At 37.4% G+C, this 16,879-nt stretch overlaps 1 protein-coding gene across 1 annotated transcript in view; it reads left to right on the top strand.

Moving 5' to 3' along the window:
- LOC129393098 (uncharacterized) overlaps positions 1–14,959 on the top strand; it is a 287,774-nt gene extending 272,815 nt beyond the window's left edge. The window contains exon 4 of the mRNA XM_055092065.1: positions 13,234–14,959. Within this exon, the coding sequence (XP_054948040.1) occupies positions 13,234–13,359 (126 nt within the window). The 3' untranslated portion in view covers positions 13,360–14,959. The remainder of the gene's footprint in view (positions 1–13,233) is intronic.
- Positions 14,960–16,879: the final 1,920 nt, after the last annotated feature.

Genomic DNA, 16,879 nt, shown 5'->3' on the forward strand with positions numbered 1-16,879 from the left:
TGGACCTCTCTATGATTGCACCCTATAATCAGGTTAAACTTTAAGGGAGAAAAAAAAAAGGAAGCCATTCTCTAGTACAAATATTCTCTGCCTCTTGTTTGAAACATTTATTTTATAACATGAAAAAACAAATGACAAAGAAGAGTTATAAGAAGTTTACTTTGTATAAACATAGGATGGTCTCTAGTGGGAAATCCATTTCTACTTTAAGAATGTAAATGAGGAAAATGTCATTCGTCGAGAATACTTACAGGGAAAAAAAATACGGACTGTAAAAGTACACTGATGTTTAAATCCTGCATCTATTCAATGCTAGCTGGATGATCACAGGGTTAAAATAATCTTACCTAATCATGTCTGTACTCAATTTCCATATCTTTAAAAAATACAAATGTACTCTATTTTATATGCATACTTAATGGAATAACTAAAATAGCATTATTAGCAATTAATTTCCAAAACAGACCTTCATGAAATGCTTATTATGTTCATGGCACTATGTTTATTAATTGCATATATCGCTTTATTTATCTAAAAATGACCTCTACAGTATTTGGACGTAGGGACTCTAAACGTTTTGTTAATTTCTGTATCAAGTAATAGATTACCTCATGTACACATGGCTCTATGACAAAGAAATGTAACACCTAAAGGATAAGTGTATTACTTGGGTGGCCCCTGTTATCAGGAGGAAGCTGCAGAAACAGGCCATGGAACAAGACAGTACTTTAAAGAACCTCCTGAAAGTGGCCACCTTGGTATTTTACAGTAGGGATTGGGGAGGTGCTCAAGAAAGAGAGAAGAGATGCAAGAAAAAGGCAGAGGCTCTAATGGCCGCCTTGTAGGCTTACAAACCCCAGAATCTCTGAGGTGCCCCTATTAGTTGCTACTAATATAGCAAGTCAGGGCACTTTAAGAAGGATTGCTCAGGCAACATGAGGAAGGGGACCACTAGAAGGTGACCTCCCCATGGAGATGTAGGTCACTGAGTCCAGAGCCAATCTCCCCCATGGTCCAGCAGGAATGATGGGTCCCAGGGCTCCTCCCACCAGCTCCAGTGGCTTACATGACCATGGCCATCCAGGAGCCCCAGGTGATTCTGGAGGTCAAAGGGTGGAAGATGGACTTCCTCTTGAATATCAGAGCCACTATTTCTGTTCTCCTGTACAATCAGGCCTTTCCTTCTCCCTTAGCATAACTGTGAGTGGTGTGTCAGGAAAGCTTTTAACCAAATATTTTACCCAGCCCCTTAGTTGTATTTGAGGAGACCTCTTGTTTACTCATGCCTTTTTAATCTTGCCTGAAAACCCAACTCCTCTGCTGAGCAGGGATATTTTAGTTTGTATGGGAACCACCATCCTTATGATTCCAGGATGACTTATTAGTCCATAAGTTTGGGCAACTCAAGGGGAAATTGGCTGAGCCACAATTGCCATACAGCCCAGATCCACCTTAAGGATCCCACCTTCTTCCCTAATTAGAGACAATATCACCTAAAACCAGAAGTTAAGAAAAGACTAGAAGCCATCATCAATAGCTTGAGGATGCAGGGCCTCCTCAAACCCTGCAATAGCCCTTGAAATATCCTGACACTGGGGTTAGAGAAACCCAGTGGGGAATGGATACTGGTCCAGAGCCTCTGCCTCATTAATGAGGCTGTGTCCAGTTCATCCAGTGATTTGCAATTCCTATACCATGCTAACTGAAATACCTGAGGGAACTAAATGGTTCACAGTCCTTGACCTAAAGGATGCCTTTTTCTGCATACTGTTACACTTCAACTCCCAGGATTTGTTTGCATTTGAGGATCCCTTCAACCAACCATCAAGCTAAGCTGAATTGTGTTACCTCAAGGATTCTAAGACACCCCCACCTGTTTGGGCAGGTATTGTCAAAAGATCTCTCTGAATTCCTTTATCTTCAGGTTAAAGTTTTACAATATGTAAATGATATTGTCCTTTGTGCCCCAACTGAGTATATCTCTCAGGAGAGCAGTAAGGCTGTTCTTAATTTTCTGGCTAACAGAGGATATAAGGTCTCAAAATCTAAGGCTGACCTCTGTAAGATTTCAGTGAAGTACTCAGTTCTAATCTTGTCAGACGGGACCAGAGAACTAGGCAAAGAAAGGATTAAGCTCATCTCTTCCTTCACCCTCCCCAAAACCCTCTAGCAACTGAGGGAATTCTTGGGCATTACAGGATTCTGCAGATTATGGATACCTGGGTATGGTGAGATAGCTCGTCCCTTCTATCAACAAATAAAGTAAACTCAGGCAGCTAAGACTCACTCTCTAATTTGGGAACCAGAGGCTAAAAGGGCCTTTAACCAAATGAAACAAGCCTTGCTTAAGGTGCCAGCTTTAGTCTTCCCAAAGGGAAGATGTTCAATATTGATGTATCAGAAAGGAAAGGAATGGCCCTGGGCATTCTAACGAGGCCTGATGTCCAGCCCATAGGCTACCTAATAAAGGAGCTTCATTAGGTGGCTAAAAGATGGCCACCCTGCTTCTGGGCATTTGCTGTGGTAGCTTTGCTGGTGCTAGAGGCGAGTAAGTTAAACATGGGGAATAACTTAACCATTTATACCCCACATAATATGACAGGACTGCTGTCTTCTAAGGCAGGTCTCTGGCTAACAAACAACTCCCTCCTCAAATATCAAGGTCTGCTATTGGAGGCATCTGCAGTCCCATTAATAACCTATCCCTCCTAAACCCAGCTTCCTTCCTCCCAGAGGAAGTTGGAGGGCCTGAACATGACTGCAAACAGATAATAGTGCAACTCTCTGTGGCAAAGAGGACCTCAAACAAATCCCCTTAGAGAACAGACAGGAGTCTCTTGTTGGACAGAAGTTCTTTTGTAGAACAAGGGATTCATAAAGCAGAGTATGTAATAGTCACCCTGAATGACACTATTCGAAGTGTGCTTCTCTTCTCAGGCACAAGTGCTCAACTAGCTGAGCTAATTGCCCCCATGAGGGTGCTTGAATTAAGCAAAGGGAAAGCAGTAAACATTTATACTGATTCTAAGTATGTTTTCTTAGTCCTCCAGGCCCATGCTGCTATCTGGAAAAAAGTATAATTTCCTCATAGCTAATGGGTCTCCCATTAAATACCATCAGCAAACTGACAGACTAGTAACCTCGGTTTTCCTTCCACAGGAAGTGGCAGTAATACATTGTAAAGGTCACCAAAAGGGAACAAATAAAATAACCAAGTGAAAATATTGGCAGACCAAACAGCTAAATCATCAATGAGAGGGCCCCAAATTTCTGATCCACTTGGGGCCCCTCTGATCTGGGAGTGACCCAAAAGAGAAATAAAACCTCAGTATTATCCTGCAGAAATAGAATGGGCCACCTCTCAGGGATGCACCTTTCAGCCCTCAGGATAGCTACAATTGGAGGATGGCAAACTTCATCTACCAGCTTCCAGCCAATGGAAAGTTTTTAAAATCCCTCACCAAACCTTTTGCCTAGATAAGGATAAAACCTATCAATTGACCCAAAGGTTGTTCTCAAGTAAAAATCTGCTAAAAATGATCAAACAGGTTGTTAATGCTTGTGAAACTTGCCTTAAAAATAATTCCTTCAAGCAATGGCATCTCCTCCCTAGAACTCAAAGACTGGAAGGCTACCCAGGGGAACACTGGCAAATGGATTTTATCCATAGGCCGAAGATAAAAGGCATCCTGTACCTCCTGGTACAGATAGATACCTTCACTAACTGGGTAGAAGCATTTCCATGTGAGACAGAGAAAGCCTCTGGAAGTGATAAAAGTACTAATTAATGAGATAATTCCTCACTTTGGACTCCCTAAGTACCTCCAGAGCAATAATAGCTTCTTGTTTAGGGCAGCGGTCACCCAGGGGGTCTCAAAGGCCTAGGTATACAATACCATCTTCATTGTGCTTGGAGACCACAATCTTCAGGAAAGGTAGAGAAGACAAATGATATTATCTAAAGGCACCTCCAAAAACTGTCTCAAGAGACTCACCTCCCCTGGATTACTTTTCTCCCCAGGGCCCTACAAGTGTTAGAAGCACCCCTTTGAAGCTGGGTTTAAGTCCCTTCAAAATTATGTATGGACAGCTTTTTCTCACCAATAATTTCTTGCTAGACCAAGAAACCTCTGATTTGATTAATCATATAACTTCTTTGGCCCATTTCCAACAGGAACTGAAACAACTGTCAGAGGCCCAACCCTGTGAACTAGAACCACATCTATTCAACCCAAGGGACTTAGTACTGGTAAAGGCTTTTCCTTCTCTTTTTTTCTCTCTAGCCCTGAATTGGAAAGGACATTACACTGTATTTCTTTCTACTCCTTCAGGAGTGAAGGTCACTGGAATAGATTCTTGGATTCATTATACTCAAATAAAGGCCTGGGAAACTGATAGAATTACCTCTGTTGCCCCAAGAGTACGTGAAGCACCAGTGTGAAGAAATTGGAGACCTCAAGTTAAAGATCACAAAAGATAGATGTCAATAATTAACTTTCCATGGCTATCTCCTTTATAGTCTTGCCTATGCTTGCTGTTCTCACCTTCATTCTGTTCCTCAGCATAAGGTGTCTTGGTCAAGGACCCCATAATCCTGAACACCCGTGGGATTATCTACTCCCCTAAACAGCTATTTCTCTTCTAAAATGTAACTCCCCTCCACCATACAAGATTGAATTTCTTTCACCAAAGTGACACAGCTTTGGCCACATTGTTTTCAGAATGATAGTTTATTTTACTTTTTATTTTTGCTATCTCTGGCACTGGTATGGATTTTCCGCTTTTACCTCCTCTTTGTATAATACTCATATTTGGCCCACAAATAGTTAACCTCCTTGTAAAATGTGTTTCTTCTCACCTAGAGGTCATCAAACTCCAAATGGTCATGTAATGGAGCCCCAGACAATGACTCCCTTTTACTTGGGATCCTTAGATAGGCGTCTGAGAGAGATCTGACTGCTGTTCTCCCAAGACAATGCCCCCTGTCATCATGAAACAGATCAGTCACCGTCCCTATCCTAACGGCAGTTAGATGTACCTCTTCAGATGAGGGGTTGATAGTGACAGGAGACAGACAGATTCCTAGGCAGACAGGGACAAGCCCCGGTGAAACCTGACCTTCAAGCCAAAGACAGCCTGAAGCCTGAAAACCAAACTGCCAATTCTGAATAGAATCCACCACTGGAGTGAAAACTTGTATCCTGTCTTATCCACTCAAAATGAACTCATTTCAACTCATTGGTTCCATCCGGATGGTGGAACCAATCAAATGGTGCTTTTTCCATCCAATCAAATGGTGCTTTTTCCAAGAACACCCATAGATCAATAAGTACACACTCCCCCATACTAAGCCCATAAAATTCCAGACTCAGCCTCATAGATGACTACCCGCTTTCAGGATCCCCTTTCTGCTTAGAACTTTCCTTCTGTCACTCAATAAGATTCTTCTCTGCCTTACTCTCTAGTGTCCACATACTTTATTCCTCTTCATCGCAGGACAAGAACCTAGAACTTGCTGAACTGGGTGCAGCAGGAACAAATGAGCTGTAGCCCTCTCATTTGGTGAACTGAGAGAAGCGGAAATGAATGAGCTGTGATCCTCCCTTCTGCCTGGTGAGCTTCAGGTGGCAGGAATCAACGAGCTGTTGCATGCTCCTGCTCAACAGACTATGGGAGAAAGACAGCTATAACATGCTCCCACTTGACGAGCTATGAGAATGAAGAGTTCCAACATTTCTTGGGGGTGCAGACATTGGAACTGCCTGAGCAAGAACTGTAACACCCCTTGGAGCTTGAGATTGCTGGCATCTTCAAGTTTGCAGGTGCCACCATGTTCCTCTCATTTAGACACTGGCACCCAACACGGAAGCCACTTGTGGCATCCCCAGGCCAGCTGTGGGATGAGCATGGAGCCATGGCAGGTGTAAGATCTGAGCAGTTGCGAACCCAGCGCAGCCTTCTGTACCAAGTGGGTAGAGTGAGCCCTGCGGGCCTGAGCAAGGCCCAGACAGAGGAGATGGCAGTTGCAAAGATTTCCAGCTGGCAAAGCAGCATCGAAGGAATACTGTAACAAATTGTACTTCAAACCACAGCATCATACAACATACCCATGTAACAAACCTGCACATGTACCCCTTGAGTTCAAAATAAATTTGAAATTTTAAAAAAAGAAAAGAAATGTGGTCTTTCGGTTTCCAAGAAGAATCACTTCAGTTAATCTCCAGATACAGCTCCCCTATATTCACAGTGACTGATTCATAATGGAACAAACCACAACATCGATTAAAACAGATTTTGTGACTTGTAATTAAATAACATTTATGTCTTCAACATTGGTTCTTCATCCTCTCCAGGGCTCAGAATTGGAGCCACAGGACATTCTGTATACCACAGAGGAAACCGAGGTCTGAGCCCTGATTTCTAGGGAGCACTTTGCAAACACTAAATAGTGAAGGTTGTGTCAGTCCCTTTAAGTTTTCAACTGCTTTCAAGCTCTAGAAACAGTTATTCAGAAGTTAGGTTACTTACACATCAATTTTCACCACAGTGACCCACTGAACATTAATTTAGCTAACCTGTCAAATATTTCAGCCCAGGGTAGCAAGTGGGACTCCCACTCCTGTACTTGACTATGGATACTGTCTTTAGGTAATACAGATTTGTTTTCATTTCAAATAATTGATTTAAAATGAAATCACTGTTTTCTTTATTAAGGGTACTTTTGAGTTTTAATTATTATTTTTTCAACTTGAATTTATATGCCTTACAATAATGTTTGTAGCAGAATTGCTAGATATGGTAATGGATCATATTTTTCTTATTATTGTCTTTATTTTTAAATTTTATTTTACTTTTTGACTAAAATCATTCATAAGCATTACATTTAACACACAGCAATATAAGAATACATTTTCTTTCAAGATTATCTTTACTTTGAATATTTGTTTGAGCCTTTGAGGCTTAGAGTGGCCTGTACATTTTGTGGTGTCAGTAATTGCTATTCTCTTTTACATTTATTACCTGCCTTAAAAATAAAACAAGTAATATTATTTTCCATGATTGTATATTTCTAGCCATTGCCGTCCCAAATTGCACAGTAACAGGGTGAAACTTATTTGTAACATTTTATAAATTGTGACTCCTTCAAGAGAGGCTGTATGTAAATATGTAGTCTGGCAAACACTGGCCTAGATTCGAAATATCATTGAGTTCATTAGCACCTGGATTAGATATAGTAAAAGTCAAGCCATCATACATAAAGAACATTGGGACCAGAGGAGACATTCTGACACAAAGTCCAGTTGTGTCAGTATATACAGTGAGCCCTCCATCTGTAGGTTCCACACCATGGATTCATCCAACTGTGGATCAAAAGTATTCAGAATAAAACAATAAAAATAGGAATACAAAAATAAACAATAAAAATTTAAAAATAAATTATAATAATTTTATGTATCATTATATTGTATTAGGTATTATAAGTAATCTAGAGATGATTTGAAGTACACAGGAAGATGCAAATATGCAAATACTTCACTATTTTATAAAAGGAACTTGAACATCCATGGATCTGGTATCTGTGCAGCCCTGTAACAAATTCCCGAGAATACCAAGGGACAATTGTAGCTCTCTAATGGGTGCATTGAAAGTGATCAAGTATTTGTGTAATTGCATTAAGAAAAATGACTGGCTTTGGGGTGGTAGAGGGAAACAAGTGGCCCTCCATGCCCTGCCTGTATTTCAGAATCTTTTGTTCTTGTGAGACTTGAAATTGTAGAGTGGAGCATAGGAATACACAGAGTGGACATTGTAGTCAGGTAAAATCCATCCTGATTTCTGTATCTTCCTCATTCTGAACACTATATATACTTGCCTCTTGGAGTGTGTGATTCATCTTTCAAACTCACTCTCTTGTTCCTATTACTTCTCCCAGGACTATTGTTAACTTCACTCTTATGTTTAATGTTTTTCTGGGACAATCTCATCTACTTCAAATGCCTCAAATACATTTCTCACTCCAGTATATTTTCTTAGCTCTGGAATAATATGGCCAAGTTCAAATTGTCTATCTCTCACAGGATGCTTCATGAACACTTCGAATATAATAGTTCTAAAATAATCTTATCTGCAAACTTTAGCTTTAAAATATGTCATTCTTCTTGAAATTATATAAGATTTATTAGTAACAATACCAATGTAGTCATCCAAGACAAAAAAAATCATTGATATGCAAACTCTGCTTTTCTGTATAAACAGATTTCTAAATTCTAGCCATTATATCTTTAAGATATTGAATATATTCCTCTGTGTTATCTTTACTTGACCAACTTCAATTACTCTTTGTGGATACTTCTGTACTTAACATTTATGTTGTAACTTACTGTGCAATTATTTTATATTATTCCTAAAAAGAAATATATATATTTTCTCTGCTTTATTCCTACATATACACATGAATGATTTTCATTATTAATTCAAAAAATATTAATTGAATACATACCACTATCGTATCCATGACAGATAGAATGGTAAAAACATATTCTCTATCTTTATTGCGCTCATATTCCAGGGAGAAGCCAAGAACAACTATTCACTTAAAATTAAAATGATTTCAGATAGTGATGAGGATAAATGTTATGACAAAATGAAGTGTTGGTGATTGAATAAAGATTGATGGTGGAGGTGGTGAGTATAAAGCTATTACCATAGGAAGGTCAGAGAAGACTTCTATAAGAAAGTGGTTTCTGACTTGAAACCTAAATGATAAAGGTGAAGTGAGGCAAAGATGTAGGTGAAGAATGCTCTAGTAGGGAGATAGAAACAGCAAAGTCCCAGAAACAGAATAAACTTTATATTAGTCAAATAGTAGAAAGAGTGGGATATCCGGAGTGTAATGAAAGGTTGGAAGCGTTATGAGGTTAGAGACTGGTAGAGACTTCATGTTTTAATCCTTGAAATACCAGGTGAGGAGTTTAGATTTTCTTGTAAATGTAACAGTAAACCTTTGCATATTTTAACTAATAGAGAAATAGAATTTGACTTATACTTTATAAGTATCATCTAGTATAGGAAAAAGGACTGGATGAGATAATCAAGCACACATAGAAGATAATTGATAAATATGTGGGTATGACTTCTGACTGGAATGCAAGGCTGGTTCAACATATGCAAATCAATAAACATAATCCATCACATAAACAGAACCAATGACAAAAACCACAAGGTTATCTCAATAGATGCAGAAAAGGCCTTTGACAATATTCAACACCCCTTCATGCTAAAAACTCTCAATAAACTAGGTATTGATGGAACATATCTCAAAATAATAAGAGCTATCTATGACAAACCCACAGCCAATATCATACTGAATGGGCAAAAACTGGAAGCATTCCCTTTGAAAACTGGCAGAAGACAGTGATGCCCTCTCTCACCACTCCTATTCAACATAGTGTTGGAAGTTCTTCCAGAACAATCAGGCAAGAGAAAGAAATAGGAAAAGAGGAAGTCAAATTGTCCCTGTCTGCAGATGACATGATTGTACATTTAGAAAACCCCATCATCTCAGCCCCAAATCTCCTTAAGCTGATAAGCAACTTCAGCAAAGTCTCAGGATACAAAATCAATGTGCAAAAATCACAAGCATTCCTATGCACCAATAACAGACAGAGCCAAATCATGAGTCAATTCCCATTCACAATTGCTACAAAGAGCATAAAATACCTAGGAATCCAACTTACAATGGATGTGAAGGACCTCTTCAAAGAGAACTACAAACCACTGCTCAACGAAATAAAAGAGGATACAAACAAATGGAAAAACATTCCATGCTCATGGATAGGAAGAATCAATATCGTGAAAATGGCCATACTGCCCAAGGTAATTTATAGATTCAGTGCCATCCCCATCAAGCTACCACTGACTTTCTTCACAGAATTGGAAAAAACTACTTTACATTTTATATATAACCAAAAAAGAGACCACATAGACAAGACAATCCTAAGCGAAAAGAACAAAGCTGGAGGCATCACACTACCTGACTTCAAACTATGTTACAAGGCTACAGTAATCAAAACAGCATGGTACTGGTACCAAAACAGATATATAGACCAATAGAACAGAACATAGGCCTCAGAAATAACACCACACATCTACAACCATCTGATCTTTGACAAACCTGACAAAAACAAGAAATGGGGAAAGGATTCCCTATATAATAAATGATGCTGGGAAAACTGGCTAGCCACATATTGAAAGCTGAAAGTGGAGATTAGCTTTTAACTTAGAGATCTAGCTGGGGAGGATGACAGTGGGGCACAAACATTAATAACTTATCAGGAATGCATCGAGAAGGGCACATATTCACAGGAAATATAATAGGTTAAATTTTGACGTGTTCATTTTTATATGCTACTGGGACATAAAAATGAAGAAATAGAATATTTGTTAGAAATGTGAGATAACTGTACTGTATAATTTAGGTGCATGAAATACCAGGAAGTTAAGTAATAGGTCAAAAGTCATTCAAAACATAGAAGTCCAAGGACGTGATTTTGATCTGACTCCAGGTCCATATTCATTGCCTTGTTTCTTTTTTCACCCAAGAAGGTGGCCCTTAATCTCCCTAGAAGGAATGTTTTTCTTCATCCCTTAACTCAGCCAGATAATTACTTATCTTACTCTCTCAGTAATTTGTATAAACTTCTACTAATGCCTAAGCTCATTGTGTCTCAACTATTTGTTTAGAGTTTTTTTTCCTAAATAGTTTGAAAGCATCTACAATTTTTGAGAATATATATATATAGTGTATATATAAACACACACATATATACACATATGTATTTGCTCAAAAATATATATATAGTGTGTGTGATGTATATTATATATATAATTGACCCAAATAGCACATAGAAAAGGTGGCCTGTGTGACTTCCTAATATAGGTTATAAAAGGCATTGAAGCTTCCTCCTTGATTCCTTCCCTTAAATTAATTACTTTGTGGACTCCAACTACTATCTCATAAAGACATTTACATATATATATATATATATATATATATATATATATATATACATACATATATGTATATGGACCTTCCAGTATCTCTCTATAGAACAAATAGAATAATGAAAGAGTTAAAAATGTAGTGGACAGTAACCAGAAAAGTGAGCTATTTTATAGAATTATTTTCAAATGGCACCATTATGTTTTACTGCTCAAGGACAGGTTGAAATATATGAATTCACAGATCTGCCCTCATGTACATAAGCTTTGCCCTATAGAGAGAAAATATCTTACATCTTTGGAAGACTGTGCTGAAGTTCAGCCAGTGCCATTCAGTATCACAGCAGGACTATCACAGCCCATCACTTCTAAAAGTTAATGTACCATCCTTCACAAGATCCTCTCTAGACTAATATTGCCAAAGGTTAAATGACATTAATATAGAAGTTCATGACTGCATAATGCAGTTTATAATCCTGAGGACATACTTTAACAGCAACAACCATTCTTCTCATATTCCCCTTATCTTTTAGATATAAAAATTGCTCTTGTGGAAAATTATCATTTCACAGAGGTACAATTCTTGGTGATGGGGCTGCATGGGGCACAGAATAGCTAAAACCTTCAGTAAGAAACAAAATAGTAGATAAAGCAACTGCCATCTAATGACAGTTACATTTCAACACTTGATTTTCTTAGGTCCTTTTTTCTCTACAAAACAGAAAGTATAGAACTCTTTCATTTAATCCGTGTCCCTATGAGAACATCCAGTTTGTGCATGCTTATGTTCATGTAACATGTATCTTGTTTTTCTCTTCCAATGAAGTTATTCTTTCTCATTTTACTGATCATAGCAGGTATCATGTATCTCCTAAATGGTCTCAGATCCCAAATGACTCTTTGACTTGGCTGATACTTACATTTTAAAGAGAGAGATATGAGGTACTCCAGCAGCTGGAAATTCATTATCCATGACTAGGACATTTGTTTGAGTTCCTATATACTCAGCTACTTTAAAGAACTAGGCAGGTATAGGCCCGGCACGGTGGCTCACGCTATAATCCCAGCACTTTGGGAGGCCAAGGCGGGTGGATAACGAGGTCAGGAGATCGAGACCATCCTGGCTTACATGGTGAAACCCCGTCTGTACTAAAAATACAAAAAATTAGCCGGGCGTGGTGGCGGGCACCTGTTGTCCCAGCTACTTGGGAGGCTGAGGCAGGAGAATGGCGTGAACCCAGGAGGTGGAGCTTGCAGTGAGCAGAGATCATGCCACTGCACTCCAGCCTGGACAACAGAGCGAGACTCTGTCTCAAAAAAAAAAAAAAAAGAACTAGGCAGGTATGTAGCAACTTCAAGAAAACTCTACTGCAGTGCTTAAAAACTTCTAGATTACAGTTAAGCATAAGGAACTCTTTAGGATTTCACTCCTCTGGGTGTTCCTTGCCCTTAGATTGTGGAGGGTATTTTACAAAATGTTCCATTTTACCAATCTATTGGTTGTTGAAAAAATAGAACACTCTGCTTTAAAAACTGTATTTCATTCCTGCTCGTAACAGTTTCACATTGCAGAATAGTGATCCTAGTCAGCACCCTTAATAACACCACTTAAACTTTAAAATACAGCAGTATATGCCAAGTTACAGATATAAAATGTCTCTCCAAAACATATATTTTTATGTCCAATTGTATAATCCAAAATTAGGATTGCCAATTTAGATCATGATCAACGGTTATGAATTATTAGAAACAGGCAAAAACTATAAATACAATTCAAGGGAGTATTTGAAAACAAACAGTCGTCAAGCTGCTTGAATATTTTAGAAACACTCAAGCTGCTTGAATATTTTAGAAAGACTCAAGCTTTTTCTCTTGAAAAAGTTTCTTCATATATATATTCAAATAAAACCATATAGAATTTGGTTATGTCATGGGTACTTTTAGGGAATCCTTAGAAACATGTTACTTTAATATAGATTTCTATGGTAAAATTACTTCAGGAATATCTGGATTAAATAAAGTTACAAATATTCCATGGTGGTTTAACGATATGTTTATTATCCTTTGTTATTATTCTCTTTAAGAGATGGATCTGAAATCTCTTCTCATCAATAATGGACTGGACTTAGTGACTTATTTATAATAAATAACTCATAGAAAAGGTAGCCTGTGTAACTTCCTAAAATAAGTTATAAAAGGCATTGAAGCTTCCTCCTTGATTCCTTTCCTTAGATTACTTACTTTGTGGACTCCAACTGCTATCTCATAAAGACACTTAAGCAGCAATGTGGAGAGGTACACCTGAAAAGTAACAGAATCCTTACGTCAGTAATCTGCACTAATTTGCCAGGTAAGTGAGTAAGCCATCTTGAAAGCAGATCTTCATCTCTGTCAAACTTCCAGGTAACTGCAAACCCTAGCCAGCATCCTGATGGCAAGCTCATGCATGTGAGGTCATACATGTTTACTGTTTTTTTATTCTAATTTTTGAAGTAATTTTCTATGTAGCATTAGATTAAAAATGCAGATTATTTTATTCCAGAACTTCTCAAAGGCTTTAATGTGCTGATGTGTATTTCAATTTAGAGGAAAGTTTTACGATACTCTGAGAAATACAAATATTTTTAACCAAAGTACTCATTTCTCAACTGTATTTCTTGTAATATGTAAAACACTCTGCATAAAAAGATGGTGTGTATAAAAGCCAATATTAACTGGTAGCTAATATGTTCTAGTATTTTTATATGCATAATATAATTGAATCCTCACTAAGGTATTACAATGTATTATTTATCCCAGTTAGCACTTAGTAGTAGTAAGGCTAAAAGAGAAGAAGATTTTTCCCCTGATAAGCCACAGTTGTTTTTCATGGCAGTGGGGTTTAAATGCAAGATTTACTTAATACAATTGCATAGGTGACTGAAGAGATGGATTTGCAACTAACTAGCTTTGGGTATCAATTTTTGTAAATTAAAATGAGGAAGCTGACATTTTTGATATGTATGCACTTTTTAAGCACCAAAATTCTGTAGTTGCACTATATGAATTGAAAAGCAGAAAAAATATTTTATTAATATTCCATCTCAATTTAGTAAAAGTATTAAATTTTTAAAATAATGTCAGGTTTACAATGGCAAGAACCCATTATTTTGAATCACAAATAGTGGTTTTTAAATTACTACTCCAATATGTACTAGCTACATCAGATGCTTCCGTAGCAAATAAAAGCAATTCTGGTAATATAACTGAGAAACTTACTATCTCACCTAACTGCAAGTCCAGAGGTAAGCTGTTATAGGGTGAGTTAATGTAGCAGCTCAATGATACAAGTGTTCTGATTAAATTTTATGGGTTTCTCTTGACATGTCTCTTATGGTTGGTTGCTAGTTGGATATAGCAGCTCCCAGTATCATGTCATAACACAAATATGTGCAAAGGCTAGAAGACATTATCTTGTGTTCTTTATGAGAGCAAAGAAAACAGTAGTAAGAGTCTCTTGTCTATTTTACTAGTTTAGGTTATGCCATCTTCATGATACTTGAGCAAAGGAATAGAATTGTCAAGATTGATTTACAGTAATTAACATTTAACCCCTGGGTCTGGAGAGGGATCCATGAAACATAGATCTTCCAATAACTAAACAAAATTATAGTTCTATTTTGTAAGCAAGGAATTTTGCTGGAGGAGCCTAATTATTAGGCAACCAGTAATGTCTGCTGAAACAAGAATATGAAATATAAAATGTTGAGCATTACACAATTTAAATATTCTGTTTTCTTCAGTGTCCCTACGTGTTAAAGGAGAGCTATGCCTACCTTAAAGAGCTATTTGATTATTACATTGGGTAGTGTGATTTTTAGTGTGCCTAAGGAGGATCTATATATGTAAAATGAATTTATATATACATGCATGGCATGTATTTATGAATAAATTAATAAATAATTTTGACTTCTTTATTAATGGAGACTGGCTTTTACTTCAATTATTCTAAACTGGTAAAAATGGACTCTCTTGGAGATATTAGGATATAACAAACTATATGGTAATTTTAGGAATACATTTTCTCAATTTGCATATCCTTCTATTTCCATAAAATCCCCCAGGTCCTTAAATACACCTAAAAGACAAGTTTATCTTCATGCCAAATTTTATTTATGTCCTTTACTTTCATTTTGAAACAGCTGTGACGTGAAAGCACAGGTTGCTACCCTGCTGCAAAAAGTTCACTTGGGCATAGTTTTATTGTCATCCATGAGGACAGGTGGTTCTAAAGTAGCCTGACAGTTCTGTACACCCAGGAGGATGTATAGCAAATGTGCCACTACATAGTGAGTGGAACATGAACTGAAAAGAGATTGGTGCCAACATCAGAAAGTGGCTGCTGTTGCTATTAGAAACACAATTATGAATTCCTGTCTTGAATAATAGAAATGCTGTTTCAAAATTACTACATCTAATGAGAAGTCATACATTGTGTGTATTTAGCTTAGAGAAGAAAAAATTCCATGGACTTGATAGTATCAAGTTTTAAGGGATTTTGTGAAGGACTGCTGGAGTGACAGTATGCAAGCACTGAAATGTTGTTTTGTCAGGCATTGGATTAGCTCTCTTCCCAGTTGAGAAACCAGGAGATTGTTTTCAATCTGGTTGTTTCTGTTTTGCTTAGATACCTATACTTAGTAACACCTTGAGGTCTTATTTATATTCTGGAATTTAAGAACAAGAATTTAATTTATTTAGAGAAATTAAACCCACAGCATTTCATGAACTACATAAAACTTGTCAAGCTCTCTTAAGAATATGTAAGCATAACCCATGAAAATAATTAGAAAACATTAAGCATATAAACTGGTCTTACTCTACCAATCCTTTTAAAATTATTCTCTTGAAATCCAGAGGCAGGAGTGTCCACAAGCCTAAATTTTAAAAATGCATAAAACACTAATTCTACAAGCATTTTTTAAAATAAAATGTCTTTTCCTTTAAGATTGGCTAGAACAGCATACTATATGGTCCAGGGAAGTACCAAACATTTGCATATTAGGCCGGTTTAGGCTTATTCAAAAGAGACATGTTCCATATTACTTAGGAGAGCATTGCTCAAACTTACAAATTAATAATTTAAAATTCACAAAATAATAATTTTATTCATACCACCTTTAACTCCTGAAAGAACCATTTATACTCCCATTTTCTCTAATCAGACCATCGAATCTGTTTTGTGGGAACCATCAATGACCAGTTGTTAGATAGGTATTTCTCTAATCTTCTATGACATCCACGCCCCATCTAACATATTCAGTCACTTATTTCATGAAAACAAAAACAAAAATTACCTCACTTCTGGGACTCATTCTCCTGGTTTTCTTCTTGCTTTCCTGGTCATTTCTTCTCAGTCTCCTATGCAGATTCCTGATTTCTCATAGATCTCTTAAAGTTGAAGTGTCCCAGAGCTCAGTTGTTGGACATTTTCTGTTCTTTAACTATGATCATTAAAAATCCCATTTATATGTTGATTGTTTATAGATTTTGTATTATCTCCAGCCTGAAATCAATACATGTTTGTTGAACTGTCATCTCCTCTTGTATGTGTAATTGATACCGCTAATACAACATGTTTAGCAGAACTATTAATCTTGTCTCCATAAACCTGTTCCACCTGCAATTCACTTTGTCTCAGTTGTTAGCAACTTCATCAAACCCCAAACTTGAGGGCCACCTTTTATCTCTCTCTTCTACTCTCCTTCTCTCCTCTGCTCTTTCCTTCTCCTCCTTTCTCTCTCTTCACCCAACTCTGGAGCAAAATCTATTAGCCATTCTAGTACAAGTAATCATCTCTTGACTAGTATACTCTAATTACTTCCTACACATCTCTCTG

This window comes from Pan paniscus, chromosome 11 (assembly GCF_029289425.2).
Source record: "Pan paniscus chromosome 11, NHGRI_mPanPan1-v2.0_pri, whole genome shotgun sequence".
NCBI lineage: Eukaryota > Metazoa > Chordata > Mammalia > Primates > Hominidae > Pan > Pan paniscus.